The 16,963-nt window shown below is 42.3% G+C and overlaps 1 protein-coding gene across 2 annotated transcripts in view; it reads left to right on the forward strand.

The window, feature by feature from the left end:
- The window catches only part of ctdp1 (CTD (carboxy-terminal domain, RNA polymerase II, polypeptide A) phosphatase, subunit 1), a 285,855-nt gene that overhangs the window by 101,013 nt on the left and 167,879 nt on the right, over positions 1–16,963 (forward strand). For both annotated transcript variants that reach the window (XM_067981952.1, XM_067981951.1), the window contains exon 10: positions 4,905–5,135. In XM_067981952.1, coding sequence (XP_067838053.1) covers positions 4,905–5,135 — 231 coding nt within the window. The remainder of the gene's footprint in view (positions 1–4,904; positions 5,136–16,963) is intronic.

The following is a 16,963-nucleotide window of genomic DNA, read 5'->3' on the forward strand; positions in this document are numbered from 1 at the left end:
TCCTTCTCGGTGGTAGAGGTCACGGGTTTGGGAGGTGCTGTCGAAGAAGCCTTGGCGAGTTGCTGCAGTGCATCCTGTGGATGGTACACACTGCAGCCACTGTGCGCCGGTGGTGGAGGGAGTGAATGTTTAAGGTGGTGGATGGGGTGCCAATCAAGCGGGCTGCTTTGTCCTGGATGGTGTTGAGCTTCTTGAGTGTTGTTGGAGCTGCACTCATCCAGGCAAGGTTCTTGACTCTTCCACCAATGGGAACAGTTTCTCTCTATCTACTCTGTCTAGACCCTTCATGATTTTGAATATCTCTATCAAATCTTCTCTCAACCTTCTCTGTTCCAAGGAGAACAATCGCAGCTTCTCTAGTCTATTCACATAACTAAAGTCCCTCATCCCTGGAATCATTCTAGTAAATCTCCTCTGCACCCTCTCTAAGGCCTTCACATCCTTCCTAAAGTGCGGTGCCCAGAACTGGACACAATACTCCAGTTGTGGCCGAACCAGTGTTTTATAAAGGTTCATCATGACTTCTTTGCTTTTGTACTCTATGCCTCTATTTATAAAGCCCAGAACCCTGTATGCTTTTTTAACCGCTTTCTCAACCTGCCCTGCCACCTTCAATGATTTGTGCACATATACCTCCAGATCCCTCTGTTCCTCCATTCCATTTAGAATTGTGCCCTCTAGTTTATATTGCCTCTCCTCATTTTTACTACCAGATTCATCACCTCGCATTTTTCTGCATTAAACTTCATCTGCCACGTGTCTGCCCATTCCACCAGCCTGTCTATATCCTCTAGTAGTCTATCACTATCCTCCTTGCTGTTCACTACCCTTCCAAGCTTTGTGTCATCCGCAAATTTTGAAATTGTGCCCTGTGCTCACAAATCAAAGTTATTAATATATATCAAGAAAAGCAGTGGTCCCGGCACTGACCCCTGGGGAACACCACTGTACACCTCCCTCCAGTCTGAAAAACAACCGTTCACCACTAACTCTCTGTTTCCTTTCATTTAGCCAATTCTGTATCCATTTTGCTTCTGCCCCCTTTATTCCAATCTTAATAGCAAGCCTACCATGTGGCACTTTATCAAATATTTTTTGAAGGTCCATGTAAACCACACCAACTGCCTCACCTACCTTCTGTGTTACCTCATCAAAAAACTCTATCAGGTTAGTTAAACACGATTTGCCTTTAACAAATCCATGCTGGCTTTCCCTAATCAATCCACACTCGTCCAAGTGACTGTTAATTCTGTCCCGGATTATCGTTTCTAAAAGTTTCCTCATCACCGAGGTTAAACTGACTGGCCTATAGTTGCTGGGTTTATCTTTACACCCATTTTTGAACAAGGGTGTAACGTTTGCAATTCTCCAGTCCTCTGGCACCATCCCCGTATCTAAGGATGTCTGGAAGATTATGGCCAGTACCTCCGCAATGTCCCCCCTTACCTCCCTCAGCATCCTAGGGTGTATCCTATCCGGACCAGGGTTTAGAGATTGGGGAATTCAGAGCTTGGGGCCTAGGCGGCTAAAAGCAGAGCTGCCAGTGATGGGGGCCAAGGGTGGGGGAGGGCTGCACAACAGACCAGAATTGGAGGAATGCAGGGTTTTCAGAGGTTTTTAGGCTGCATGAGTTTACAGAGATAGGGAGGGATGAGGCCATGATTGGATTTGAACATAAGGATGCGAATTTTAAATTTGAGATGTTGGGGTGTGGGTGAACAAGGACAGGGGTGACTGATGAGTGGTACTTAGCCTATGATAGGATATGGATGATCTGAAGTTGATGGTTGGTAGGCTGGCCAGGAGAGCATTGGAATAGTCGAGTCTGGAGGTGACTATAGCAGAGATGATTGTTTTAGCAGCAGATGGGCTAAAACAGGGGCAGAGGTGGAAGTAGGCAGTCTTTGAGAAGGTATGACGTGGGAAGCTCAGTTTGGAGTTGAATAGAATGCCATTGATATAAACAATCTGGTTCAACCTGAGACGATAGCCAGGGAGGGTATGGAATCGGTGGCAAAGGTACGGAGTTTGAGGCATGGGCTGAAGGCGATAGCTTCTGTCTTCCTAGTGTTTAACTGGAGGAAATTGAGGCTCATCCAAGACTGAATATCAGACAAGCCGTCTGACAACATAGAGACAGTGGAGGGGTCGAGGGAGGTGGCGGAGAGGTGGAGCTGGGTGTTATTCACGTACATATGGTAGCTGACCCCATGTCTTTGGATGATGAGTTATTTGGAATGGCCTTTTCGTTCAGAGTATGGCTTCTAACAATCTTTATCAGTAATTCAAAGCTTCTTACAGGTTGTCTGCTGGTGAGAAATCATTGATAATGCATGTCTATTACACATTTAAAAAGTAGTTAAAATATAGTCACATTCCAGGGGAAAGTCAAGGTGAATCTATTCTATGTACTTCAGTTAAGCCACTTTAAATGTTTTATTAATGTATAGCGTTTTATATGCTTTGACAGTTGAAAAACTTGTCACTAGGGCTGCAAATAACACCTTTTGATAATGAATCTGATTTCTTTGACATTGTGTGAAAGATCTCTAAAGGAGAGGACAGAAATGTTCCAGTTCCTTGTTAAAATGCAAACTATGCCTGCTGTTTGCTTTTTATCAATTGGATATGGTATGAGTGAACCTTTATATCATCAATTGCCTTTGAGGACTGCTTCTCACAGTCTCCGGCATGACTAATGCAATCACACTCCACGTATGATGTTTAGAATGCAGATGCTGCAAGAGCTATGGTTATGTGGAAGTATATAACCTTGAGGTTACTGGTTATAAACCAGTCCCCATGACACATTATTTGGAATTGTGGTCATAGGTAATTAATGGCAAGGTGTCCATGTTATTTTTTTTTTCCTTTTTGATTAAATCATTGATCTTTAATCGTTGAAGCTTACAGTGGATTTGACCTTTCCTGTCCTCTTCAGGATTATAAAGTAATAGGAATTAAGGATGCTGATTTCTGATGTCTTCAGTTTCCCCCCCCCCCCCCCAATAGTGTTGGAAGTGTAATGAAACTTTCCGCTTTAGGGTTTTACCTGGGGAGAATTCCCAGAGAATGCTGGCACGGTCTTTACTGGCACAAGCAACCTGTGCCCTGTAAGAAAAACCCTTCACCTGTATCCTCCCTTATTGGAGTTCTCAGACATGTCTTGCATCTAATGAATTAATTTCAAGTGCAGAAGCTGTGGCTGTGTAGGCAAATGTTGCAGCCATTTTGCATATAAGAAGTCATCCCACAAACGGCAATGAGATGAATGGCCAGTTAACCTGTCTTGGTGGTGCTAAGGGAAGAAGTTATGAATGTTAGCCAGACCATTGAGAGAACTCAATGCTCTGCTTTGAATATGGCATGGGATCTTTAATGTCCATCTGAACCACCAGAACAGACATATTGGGGGTGATTTTAAACCCCAAGAATGGGTGGGTTGGGGGCGGATGGCAGTTGAAAATAATTGTTTTTTGGGTCGCAACCGCAACCCGGCTTTATTTCCGGGTTTAACTTGGGCGCGTAAAAGTACAGGCTTCCCACTGGGAATGCCAAGTCCAAAAATTTTGCAGTTGCGACCCAAAAAAACAACTATTTTCAACTCCCACCCGCCCCCAACCCACCCGTTCTTGGGGGTTAAAATCACACCCATGGGATCTATTCTTATCTGAAGGATGGTATCTTTGACAGTGGATGTGGGGCTTCAGCCCACAACCTTCTGACTGAGGTGATAATGCCACTAATTGAAAGATATGCATGAAAATGTAAAAAATAATAGGATACATGGATTGACTGTATTGACAACAGAATCTTTGAGTGCAACTGTATTGCCTTGGCAGTCACGAGAACCATATTTATAAAATTGAAGTACTACTTGAGCTAAAATTACTCAAGAATAGCTTTTCTTGAAATACATTTGAACCTCTATAATATTCTAAGCAATACCTCTGGATCCCCCCCTCAAGGACCTATCCTTGGCCCCCTCTTTATCCTCATCTACATAATGTACGCTAACGATATCCAGCTCCTCTGCCTCTCCACCGCCTCTGTGTTGTCAGAAACTTGTCCGACATCTGGTCTTGGATAAGCCACTGTTTCCTCCATTTCAACATTGAGAAGACTGAAGTCATCGTCTTTGGCCCCTGCCACAAACTCCGTACCCTTTCCGCTGATTCTGTCCCCCTCCCCAGCCATTGTCTTGGGCAGAGGCAGACTGTTCGCAACCTCAGGATCCTATTTGATCTCGAACTGAGCTTCCCACCCCATATCCTCTCCATCACAAAGACCGCCTACTTCCACCTCCATAACATGGCTTGTCTCTGCCCCACCTCAGCCCATCTGCTGCTGCCTTTGTCCCCTACAGACTCAACTCTTCCAATGCTCTCTTGGCCTTCCAACTTCCGTAAACAATCTCCGTAAACTTCAGCTTAACCAAAAACTCTGCTGCCCAACCTATCGAATTTAAAATCACATTCTTGTGTTTAAATCCCTTTATGGTCTCACCCCTATCTATTTCTGCAGCCTCCTCCAGCCCGACATCGCCCCTCCCTTCACCCCACCATTGGCAGCTGTGCCTTCATTTGCCCAGGCCCCAAGCTCTGGAATTCTCTCTGTGAACTCCTCTGCCTCTCCACCTCCCTCTCCTACAAGACCCTTCTTTAAGTCCAGTTTTTGGACCAAGCTTTTAGTCACCTCTCCTGATACCTTCTTCTTTGACTTGGTGTCAGTTTTTTTTAAATCTGATCACGCCAATGTGAAGTGCCCTAGGGTTTATCTACATTAAAGATGCTACATAAATGCATGATGATGAGTAACTGCACTCCTGGTCCTGGACTATTAACCAGAATGCCATGGGAGGTCTGTCGGTATCAATTAATATTTTTATTTTGCGTTTTCTGCAGAACCAACAGCCCTGCCAGTTTCCCAGAGGTTCAAGGTGGTTTTCAAACACCGTTGTTTCATCCGACCCCCATTCATCCGAAGGCCCAGCCCGGACCTGAAGTCCGCATTTATGATCCCAACACAGGAAAGCTAATCCGTAAAGATTCTCAGGGAAACAGACAATCCGCGTATATCCAACCTCCAGCTCCACCCGTTACGTTACCGGTTCATGGAGAGCAATCATCATTCAGGTAATATTCCCAGGAAGGCTCAGAGTTCTGTTGTATATTTACGTCAGAGGAGCACAACATGCAGTGTTCAGATAAAAGAGGCTGTTCCTTTTAAATTGTGGTAAAAATGGAAACTCTAGGATATGGTGGGAACTTCCCACAGAATTATCATTACAAGTAGCTTCCAAGGATTAGAAGAAAACTAGGGAAGGCATATTTTCCACATTGGCGGAACACTTTCGGAAGGAATTTTGTAATGGGTTATTTCTGGCAGTTTGAGGAGCTTGGTCTGAACAGCGCCCTGTATGTTTGTAAATTCCATTCCTTAATGACAATGGTGGACCAGCGACCGCCTGCCCCCACCCCCCAATATGGAATTCACCTGGCCGATGCTTAATACCTTCTCTGATCACTCATCCAAAGTCAAGAAATAGTTATTGCAAAATTTTGTTAGACAGAATGATTTGCAAACTGTAACGTTGTTTATAAACAAAGGATCATCTCTGTTCTTATTTGGTATATAATTCTGGTCGTTTACTAGATTTATTTTAAAGGAACTATATGCTCCATGCACCAGTTTAGTAGATTTGAGTTGGAACCATATGATCCTTCTCTTGTGCCAAGTGTCATGGAGGGTGATGCTCAGTTATTTTTTCTGAATGCATAGCCCCGTTGTAATTGCTTTGTTATGAAAGGAACATTTTTTTAACAAAGAGCAATTGCATTTTACCATATTTCCCAAATATTACAAATTTCTAAAAATTTTAAAACAGTTTTCCCTTGGTGACTGCACACGATAGTCTCCATTACTGGTGACTGCACACGATAGTCTCCATTACTGGTGACTGCACACGATCGTCTCCATTACTGGTGACTGCACACGATAGTCTCCATTACTGGTGACTGCACACGATCGTCTCCATTACTGGTGACTGCACACGATCGTCTCCATTACTGGTGACTGCACACGATCGTCTCCATTACTGGTGACTGCACACGATAGTCTCCATTACTGGTGACTGCACACGATAGTCTCCATTACTGGTGACTGCACACGATAGTCTCCATTACTGGTGACTGCACACGATAGTCTCCATTACTGGTGACTGCACACGATAGTCTCCATTACTGGTGACTGTACACGATAGTCTTCATTACTGGTGACTGCACACGATAGTCTCCATTACTGGTGACTGCACACGATAGTCTCCATTACTGGTGACTGTACACGATAGTCTCCATTACTGGTGACTGCACACGATAGTCTCCATTACTGGTGACTGCACACGATAGTCTCCATTACTGGTGACTGCACACGATAGTCTCCATTACTGGTGACTGCACACGATAGTCTCCATTACTGGTGGCTGTGCACATTGCCTCACATATTTTCTCCTTGATTGTGTCATCACCATGCATGCAATCTATGATGTTTTCAATGCAACATTCCATCAGATTTGTCGACTCTGTTACGACTTTAACTATTGATGATTAGCAAAGACCTGATGATTTTAGTCAAAACAAATTTTAGTGTATCTCTCAGCCCTTAAGCTGATTGTTGCCTTGCCACTCCTGGTTTCTGGCCCCTCCTATCCTATCTTGGACTGTGTGCCCCTTTACTTCAGATGAATGGTAACTGACAATGATCTGACTGAAGTATGATGTGGAGATGCCGGTGATGGACTGGGGTTGACAATTGTAAACAATTTTACAACACCAAGTTATAGTCCAACGATTTTTTTTTTTGAAATCTACAAGCTTTCGGAGGCTTCCTCCTTCCTCAGGTAAATGTCAGGAGCTCCTTGAAGCCTACGCATTTATACATCACAGAACAATACATGGTGTTTACAGACTGCCCCTGCAACTGCCCGTTGCCAAGGCAATCACCGTGTTCAGACAGAGAGGTGTCACCTACAGAACCCCCAAATACACATTCAACAAAAAAACAAACAGGAAAAAAAAGAGAGAGAGAGAGAGGCAGAAACATCCGGAAGGCAGAGAAAGCCAGCAAATGACACATTATATTAAAAACAGATTGCTTTTGTTCGCTGGTGGGGTAACGTGTAGCGTGACATGAACCCAAGATCCCGGTTGAGGCCGTCCTCATGGGTGCGGAACTTGGCTATTTCAAAAATATTTCAAGTGTTTCACATTTTGTGTACATGTGTTAAGTGTACAATAGCACAAGAGCCAGATTTTATTAAAAAAACACGTTAACGGTTATACTTAACGGTGCCAGATAGATGCAAAAATGATCATGAACAGTGGCATAAGTCATATCATTTGGAAGGGAAGACAGAAATGAATCATGGTCTGAAAATACACTTTAATTGTCTGGATGACGAACATGTCCCATTAACATTTGTAAAATGCAATATGAGAAATGTGTTCTTTGGTAATAAAAAGCTGTGCTGCTGACCGATTTTAATTGTGAAACCATTGCTACAACTGTGCACTTTTGCCACTTACAGTGGTGCAAGTCCATATTTTTGCTGGTGTACAAGTATCACTTGTGACAGTGCACCAAAATTTATGATGAACCCTGAATAGCCAATCTTGTTTTATTGATTTATAATAATCATTTGCCTGGTCACAATTTAGTTTGTGTTGTACATCTATTCCTATTAGTGGTGACGGTTGATAGCATTGTGTCCTGACAGCATAGCTGTACAGAAATTATTCTGCCTGCTTGTCAGCAGATAGATAAATCTAAACTTCACTAGTGATTATATATTCATAGCAAGAATACAAATCCAGCATCATTAAAAAATTAACACAAAAGATGATTGGCTACAGCATGGTAAGGGATGGACCAGAATGCACCAGCCAACCTACTTGAAGAAGAAAAGGAGGAGGACCTGCTGTTTGACTAATGTTGCTCAGTGGCTTTGGTTGCCTGCTATTCATTGATGTAGCAAGCACTTTGAGCTTAACATATATTAACACCTGTGATGGTATTTGTGTATTTGTTATATTTAATGTAAGATGTTTGACCAGAAGGCTGGTGCATTCTGGAAAGACAGAAGTGAATCCTTATCATCGAATACAGTTTAATTGTTTGGATGATGATGAGTATTTCCCTGTGACGTTTGTAAAATGCAGCTTTGTATGCAATATTAGAAGGCATTCTTTAGTGATGAAATTTCTTTGATAACAAAAACCTAAGCTACCAACCATTTAATAGTAAAACCGTTACTTCAAATTCGCACCTGGCATAATTTTCTTTTGGCTGTTCACGTTACTAGTGTACGAGTCACAGCATTATGGCATGTGGTTTCGGGTCAGCACCTCCTTGTCCTTGAGCGTGTCCAATTTAGTCTGTGCCATTGACATGAAGCAGCAAAGAGAGGATATATACTTCCCTGTAGATAGTGGAATTGAAGAGAGTTGCCGCGGGCTGTGCTCGTAACTTGTCAGCTGTTAGAAAGAAGGAATTTGCACTTTCACCTTATCGCATCCTCGGGACATCTCAAAGTGCTTCGCTAATTAATTGTTTATTGAAGGGCCGTTGTAATGTAGGCAAATTTGGCAGTCAGTTAGCACACCAGGTCCCACAAACAGCAAATGAGATGAATGGTGGTGTTGGGTGAGGGATTCTGGCGGAACTCCCTGTTCTTCAGCAAATAGTGCTACAGGATCTCTTGTGTCTACCTAAATTGATGGACACTGTTTAATGTCTTATCTGAAAGACAGTGCAGCAATTTCTCAGTACTTTGTGTTGGCTTCGATTATATTCTCGGGTCCTGGAGTGGATCTTGAACCCACAACCTCTTGATTCAGAGTGTTACCACTTGAGCAAAAGCTGACGTTTGTAATTTGCAGATACCAGACTGGGGATTGAGTGGGGTGGTGACTCATTGACCTGAAACTCTTGACACCTGAACTCTTGACCAGAAAATGGTGAGTGGTAGAGGAAGGGTTAAATAAAGTGGAGAAAATAGGGATAAATAAAATGAGGGAGTGGGTTTTATTCTTATAAATATGGGGGTATTTATGGGTCCCTGATTTTCATCGCTCCACCATTGGCGGCCATGACCTTTGTTGCCTAGGCCTTAGCTCTGGAATTCCTTTCCTAAACCTCCCCGCCTCTCTACCTATCTCTCCTCCTTTAAGATGATCCTTAAAACTTGTGCTCCATTAAGATGCTCCTTGAAACCTCTGCTCCTTTAAGACGCTCCTTAAATCCTACCTCTTTGACCAAGCTTTTGGTCACCTGTCCTAATAACTCCTTATGTGGCTCGGTGTCAAATTTTGTTTGATAATCGCTCCTGTTAAATGCCTTGGGACGTTTTACTACATTAAAGGTGCTTTATAAAGGCAATTTTTTTGCTGTATAAAGCTAAATTTGCTGGAATGCGGAGTATACAAAGTGGACATATAAGTCTATTCATGGGGCATGGATTTCACTTGGAGCCGGGATCTCAGTGGGTGGGTAGATGTTCGTGTGGAAAACCCGGAATTCAAGTGACTGCGTCAGAATCTGCGATTGCAACTCAATTGAAGGCAATTAACTTTGCTTCTGGGTTTCCCTTACAACAGCCAACCAGATTGTCAGGCTGGCTGCCTGTCGGGAGGGAAAGCAGCCGGGGTGCAGATGCTAGTTAAGTCTGGGATCGGTTAGAGTCATAGAGTCATAGAGTTATACAGCACGGATAGAGGCCCTTCGGCCCATCGTGTCCGCGCCGGCCATCAGCCCTGTCTACTCTAAAATGAGGGAGTGGGTTTTATTCTTACATAGATTTTTATTACAAGCTCGGGGGGGTTCTGGGCCATTGGGGGTGGGGACATAGGGTCTCGGGGTGAATGTTGGTTTAAATCCTAACCAGCTTCTGAGATGGGGGTGAATGAGAATTTGTAATCCTATGCCAGAATTTCTGCTCCGGGAGGAGAAGGTTTCTTGTCCTATCCTAGATTTCCATGGACACTTACTCTTTGCAGGTTACACATCTTGCTGCATTTTTAAGCTACTCTACACTTCCCTATGTTTACGAAGAATGTTAGGTTATTTATTACTGACTGTATATTGGTGGGGAGAAGCCAGCAGACAACATACACCAATATTAAACAAGGAAAGACCTGCAGCCAGCGTCCTGAAGTTGAGCAGGGAGTCAATGGGAGCCACCAGCATCTCCCACCCACTGCAATACATGTCGGTCTGCATTGAGGCTGCACGGGGAGGAGGACAGGAAGAGCTGGTACCAGATTCAGGGTGAGCAGCAGAGGAGCGATTTGATGATCAGTGCAATATAAGTAATATTCATATTTTGAAATTCCTAACTGCACCAGCGCTAGTAAAAGCATTCAAAGATAAAAAGCATAACAGATGTCCCTGGCAGTTATTTTCTGCTGCATACGGGAAATGTGGTGGATTCAATTAAAGGGCCTGTCAACCGCTGCTGAGGGAAGACTCAGCTGAGGAAAAAGAAGGATCTTTAGAAACTCTGGTGTGGAAAGTAGATTTATTGGAGCAGATATGATAGAGAAGGAGAAAATTAGAGAAAGGGATGCAGTATTTACTGGAAGTGGAGAGTGAAGAAACACAATCCAAATAGTTGTGGGAGTCCGAGCTTGTAATAAAAATCTATGTAAAGCCTATTGCCAAAGATGGAAAGAGAGAAAGCCAGAAAAAAGGAAGAGATGGACCACACAAAGGCAAATAATAGATGAGAATTGGAAAAATATTTGGAATACTGGAATTTATATTATCAAAAAGCCAAGTTCTTATAAAATGTTATTCTTTCAAGTAACTTGACTGCAGAATTTTCCAATATTTCAAATTTTGTCATCATTCTTAAAAATATAAGCTTGTGCACACACTCAACATTGATTCAGGATGTTAACAATTGATTATTTTCTGAATCTTTATTTAATTGAGTGATGGCTGGTAGAGTGAATAGAGACACAACACAAACAACTCCTGGCCAAACGTTTGCCTGAGAGAACTGAGAGACCAGCTGCAATCGCTGAGCTGTTATTGAGATGGGTCAATCACAGGTTTAAAGGGCCAAATCAGCTTCTCTCGCCTCTGTTTCAATGGCAAGATGCAGAAGCCATGGGAAACCCGTGCAGGTGAAGTAAAATTCGTTTCAGGTTCAGAATCAACAAAAAATTACCTCAAGAATTTCGACCAGGTAAATTTCCTCTTTAACGATCCGCACGCTGGCATTAATTGGGGACGTGACTTCCGGGTTTCGGCTGCTCACGCATCCAAAAGCGCTCACATTAAACCCGCAATTGGGCACGTTGGAACCGGGTTGCGGTCGCGCTTCAAAAAGCTATTATTTTAACATCCCACCCGCTCCCAACCTACCCGTTCTTTGGGGTTAAAGTTACCCCCATTGTGTTTTGCCTGTTTACAGCAACAACAACTTGCATTTATATAGCGCCTTGAACATAGTAAAACGCCCGAGGCGCTTCATAAGAGCATTAACAAACAAAATTTGACACTGCGCCACATAAGGAGATATTAGGACATTCACACTATCATTCTTGCACTATAAAGAAAGAAAAAAAAATTGGCCGTGTAGTTGATAGTGAAGAGGATAGCTGTAGACTCCAAGAAGATATCAATGGGTTGGTGGAGTGGGCAGAAAAGTGGCAAATGGAGTTCAACCCGGAGAAGTGTGAGGTAATGCACTTAGGGAGGGCAAACAGTAAAAGGGAATACGCAGTAAACGGGAATATATTGAGAGGGGTAGAGGAAGTGAGAGACCTTGGAGTGCATGTGCACAGGTCCCTGAAGGTGGCAGTACAGGTAGATAAGGTTGTGAAGAAGGCATACGGAATGCTCTATTATTAGCCGAGGTATAGAATACACGGATGTAATGATGGAACTGTATAAAATGCTGGTAAGGCCACAGCTGGAGTATTGTGCGCAGTTCTGGTCACCGCATTACAGGAAGGATGTAATTGCTCTGGAGAGAGTGCAGAGAAGATTTTCAAGAATGTTGCCAGGACTTGAAAATTGCAGCTACGAGGAGAGATTGGATAGGCTGGGGTTGTTTTCCTTGGAGCAGAGGAGGCTGAGAGGAGACTTGATTGAGGTGTACAAAATTATGAGGGGCCCAGATAGAGTAGACAGGAAGTACCTGTTTCCCCTAGCGGAGTGTTCAAGAACTAGAGGACATAGATTTAAGCTGATTGGCGGAAGGATTAGAGGGGACATGAGGAAAAACTTTTTTACCCAGAGGGTGGTGGGTTTATGGAATTCGCTGCCAGAATTGGTGGTAGAGGCAGGGACCCTCAACTCTTTTAAAAAGTACCTGGACCTGCACCTAAAGCGCTGTAAGCTGCAGGGTTACGGACTGGGTGCTGGAAGGTGGGATTAGAATGGGCACCTGGTTGTTCTTCGAGCCGGTGTGGACACGATGGGCCGAATGGCCCCCTTCTGTGCTGTATCTTTTCTATGGTTCTAACTCCATTATTTTTACAATTTGAATTTGTTGACTAGATTTTTGTAACAAAAATAATTGTAGCCTTCAAATTTCCTAAGAGATGTGACCCAGAAAAGTTTTAGTGATCAGAATGTGGAGGAAACTTGTTCTGCTCCTTTTCCCCTAATTTCTTATAGTTTCTTGACTCGATGAAACTGCTTATTTTCTAAATGCAGTACCTATTAACTAGGCTTTACACCTCTTATCAAATTTATTAGGACTAAACAGTTAGAAAAACCAATAGAATATGCTCAGTGATCACACAAGTTAGGTATTTAAATCTACACTCGTCAGTTCAGTAAAGCAAAAGAAGCAAGTTCCAATCCGGTAATAAACGTGGGGCCGTTATCGTGCTGGTGTAATGACAATTAAAAGCAACTGCTTGCGTAAGCTTTTAAGCCCATCTCAGTTAGGGTTTAATGGTTCATTTTAAGCTTTTCACTTAAACATACATCAACCTACATACAAAAGTGAATACAAATGGACCAAACAGCCCTGAAATGAAGAAAAGCAGGGTTACTTTTGTAAGGAAAAAAAAACTAATTTTACATTATATAAACGTGTATTTCACTTTTTTCTAATTTCTTTGCACTGCCATAACTCCCTCATTTATGAATATTGTTTATTTCCCTTGTTTTACTTTCTGTAATTAGATTAATGTTAGTGCAGGTGTGCATAAGTTACTTCGAATGGTGCATGTCGATTGGCTCATGCCTACTTGTGAACTATAAAAGCTGCTGTTTATTTTGGATTATTATGTGAAAAAGTCTGAAATAATGAGTTAATTTATCCTGATATTTAGACTTATGAAGGAAGTGCACATGTAAACTTTACATTAGATTAACATAATGCACAACTCCAATTTTCTTTGTCATTACATTTAGTCACGTCTTCAAATCATTTTTTTCAATTGCCAACCTCAAAGGGAACCTTAATGGAATCTGAATCATAATACTATTTGTATGAGCTGTATTGAATTTTCTTATCTCTCAAATGTACATAATGTCTTTGTCGATTCAAACCATGAAATGATGTGAATAAGAAGCGTGGCAGAGCGATTTCAGCATTTCTCCTCATTCACCCACCTTCCATATAGTGATGAATAGACTGTCTTTTTGACTTGGGGAGAAGAGAAAGTAGGGAGAGAAGTGATCATGGAATGCTGTCCCATACCTCCTGAGAATCACCGGATCTCCCCTGGCCCACCAGACCTCATGAATTTGCACCACAGTTCTTTGGATCTTTTTGTTGGTAGCAGTTATATAGTTGACCAATGCAGGAAAGAGTTTGATTCTATAGTTAAAACAGTTTAACTGCTAGCTTTATTAGCTGTTACAAGTTGCTTTATTGCGCTAACTTGTTCATCAATACGCATTGCTTTGATGGAGACCCCCCCAACAGTCTGTTCAACATTGCTTCTCCCATTGGGGAGGGAAGTGAGAGTTACATATTCTTCCGTCAGACCGCCCCAGTGACTGACCATGATTGAAACTCGTCTCGTTTTCCTATGCTGCATTACATCCTAGGCCGCGTTTTAAATGCCAGCTTGGCTCAGTTGATAACAATCTCACCCCGAGTCAGGAAATTGTGAGTTCAAGTCATTGGCTAAGTGACAGGAAACAGAAAGTAGTGGTGGACGGTTGTTTTTTGGACTGGAGGAAGGTATACAGTGGTGTTCCCCAGGGGCCGGTGCAGGGACTACTGCTTTTCTTGATATATATTAATGACTTGCAGATGACACAAAACTTGGAAGTGTAGTAAACAGTGAGGAGGATAGTGATAGACTTCAAGAGGACATAGACAGGCTGGTGGAATGGGTGGACACATGGCAGATGAAATTTAATGCAGAGTGTGAAGTGATTCATTTTGTCAGGAAGAACGAGGAGAGGCAATATAAACTAAAGGGTACAATTCTAAATGGGGTGCAGGAACCGAGAGACCTGGGGGTATATGTGCACAAATCTTTGAAGGTGGCAGGATAGGTTGAGAAAGTGGTTAAAAAAGCATACGGGATCCTGGGCTTTATAAATAGAGACATGGGGGGTGATTTTAAACTCTGGGGGCGGGTGGGAGTTGAAAATAGTTGTTTTTTTGGGTCCCAACCGCAAAATTTTCGTACTTTGCATTCCCAGTGGGAAGCCTATACTTTTCCGCGCTGATGTTAAACCCAGGAATAAAGCCGGGTTGCGGTCGTGACCCAAAAAACAAATATTTTCAACTCCCACCCGCCCGAACCCACCTGTTTTTGGCGTTTAAAATCACCCCCATAGAGTACAAAAGCAAGGAAGTTATGTTGAACATTTATAAAACACTGGTTCGGCCACAACTGGAGTATTATGACCAATTCTAGGCATCGCACTTTAGGAGCGGTGTGAAAGCCTTAGAGAGGGTGCAGAAAAGATTTACTAGAATGATTCCAGGGATGAGGGACTTCGGATATTTGATAGACTGGAGAAGCTGGGGTTGTTCTCCTTAGAGCAGAGAAGGTTGAGAGGAGATTTGATAGAAGTGTTCAAAATCATGAAGGGTTTAGATGAAGTAAATAAAGAGAAACTGTTCCCATTGGCGGAAGGCTCGAGAACCAGAGGACACAGATTTAAGGCGATTGGCAAAAGAATCAAAGGCGACATGAGGAAAAGCTTTTTTACGCAGCGAGTAGTTATGATCTGGAATGTGCTGCCTGAAAGGATGGTGGATGCAGATTCAATCCTGGCTTTCAAAAAGGAATTGGATAAATACTTGAAGTGAAAAAATTTGCAGGGCTACGGGGAAAGAGCGGGGGAATGGGACTAACTGGATTGCTCTTACAAAAAGCCAGCACGGGCTCAGTGGGCCGAATGGCATCCATCTGTGCTGTAACCATTCTATGATTCTAAGTCCAAACCAAGAATATAACCTAGGCTGACATTTCAGTTTAGACAGTGCTGTGTTATTGGAGGAAATGTTAAACCAAGGCCTCATCTGCCTGTTCAAGTGAACGTAAAAGGTCCCATGACTCTATTCAAAGAGCAGGAGTCTGGAATAAGTTGAGCATTGAAAGATGAAAAAAGGTCGGAAGGAAAGACTTAAATGGACAACAACAACAATTTGCATTTATATAGTGCCTTTAATGTAGCAAAAACCTTCCAAGGCGTTTCACAATATCAGGCAAAGTTTGGCACTGAACCACATAAAGAAATATGAGGACAGGTGACCAAAAGCTTGGTCAAAGAGGTAGGTTTCGAGGCGTTGCCTGACTGGGAGCCGATGTAGTTCAGCGGGCACATGGGGTGCTGGGTGAACGGGACTTGGTGTGAGTTAGAATAGGGCAGCAGAGTGTTGGTTGAGCTCAAGTTTACAGAGGGTGGAAGGTGAGAGACCGGCCAGGAGAGCATTGGAATAGTCGACTACTGCTGGACAACATTTCTGTTATATGTGATAGTGACTACATTCAGAGAAAATGATGGCCTTGGTTAGTTGCAAGTAATCCAGCATTTATCTCTAAAAAGCAATCACATTTCCTCTTGAAGATTTGTTGCGCTCTTTTGATGTACCTTCATCATTGACTCCTTCTTGCTTAAACCACATGAAGTATTCTTGCACTTAATTTGTTTGTTTTGTTTATGAATGCGTCTACATTGCAACACAGTGTTGGTATGAAGTGGTTTTGCTTTGCGCACCAATAAGGTTGTCGTATTAATCTGGAGTCGATTCTGGAGCAGATCTCTTACGTGAATTATGGCCACTTTTGTCAAGTTTCTAATCGAGTCATCTTTTCTGCTACCCCATATAAACCCTTATTTCCTCTCTTTTTTTCTTCCTTCCCCGTATCAGATCTTTTTGATTCTTTGAGTTTTTTTTCAAAAGAGTTCCTCTTTAAGACTTGCATAACAATCGTGACATTGTAGCGAATATATTTTGATTTCCCCCTGGATACGAAAACTGAGACAAGTTATTATTCACCCTCTGTCCATTGCCTCGACTATTCCTATGAATGGCTTAAAAACTAATTGGGCATTTGCCAGACTTCACAAATGATTTCCCCTCACCAGTACAGATGTGATGATTTGAATGACCTCTGTGCTGTAATTTCTTATGATTTATAAAACCTATGGTTTCTGAAAGTGAATGTGATAAAAATGTACCTGTATTCTTCATTCTTTTCTTTTTATCTTTTTTGAGAGTCGTGATATTCACTGTGGTTGCTAAATTTTAAAAAATGCTGCCTTTAAATCAAAAATGCCCCATTCAGATGTATTAATACTTCAGCTATCGGTCTGAGACAGTAGTAACAATTAGTTAATATAATATATGCTAGCACACAGTTTCTTATTTTAATTGAAGTATTATATATTGTACAGTTTCTCAGTTGCTGCATTATTGACATATCACGTTATATTTTAATTGGTATATTATATACTATACCACACACAATAT

The sequence above is a fragment of the Heptranchias perlo genome, chromosome 3 (genome assembly GCF_035084215.1).
Source record: "Heptranchias perlo isolate sHepPer1 chromosome 3, sHepPer1.hap1, whole genome shotgun sequence".
In the NCBI taxonomy this organism is placed as follows: domain Eukaryota; kingdom Metazoa; phylum Chordata; class Chondrichthyes; order Hexanchiformes; family Hexanchidae; genus Heptranchias; species Heptranchias perlo.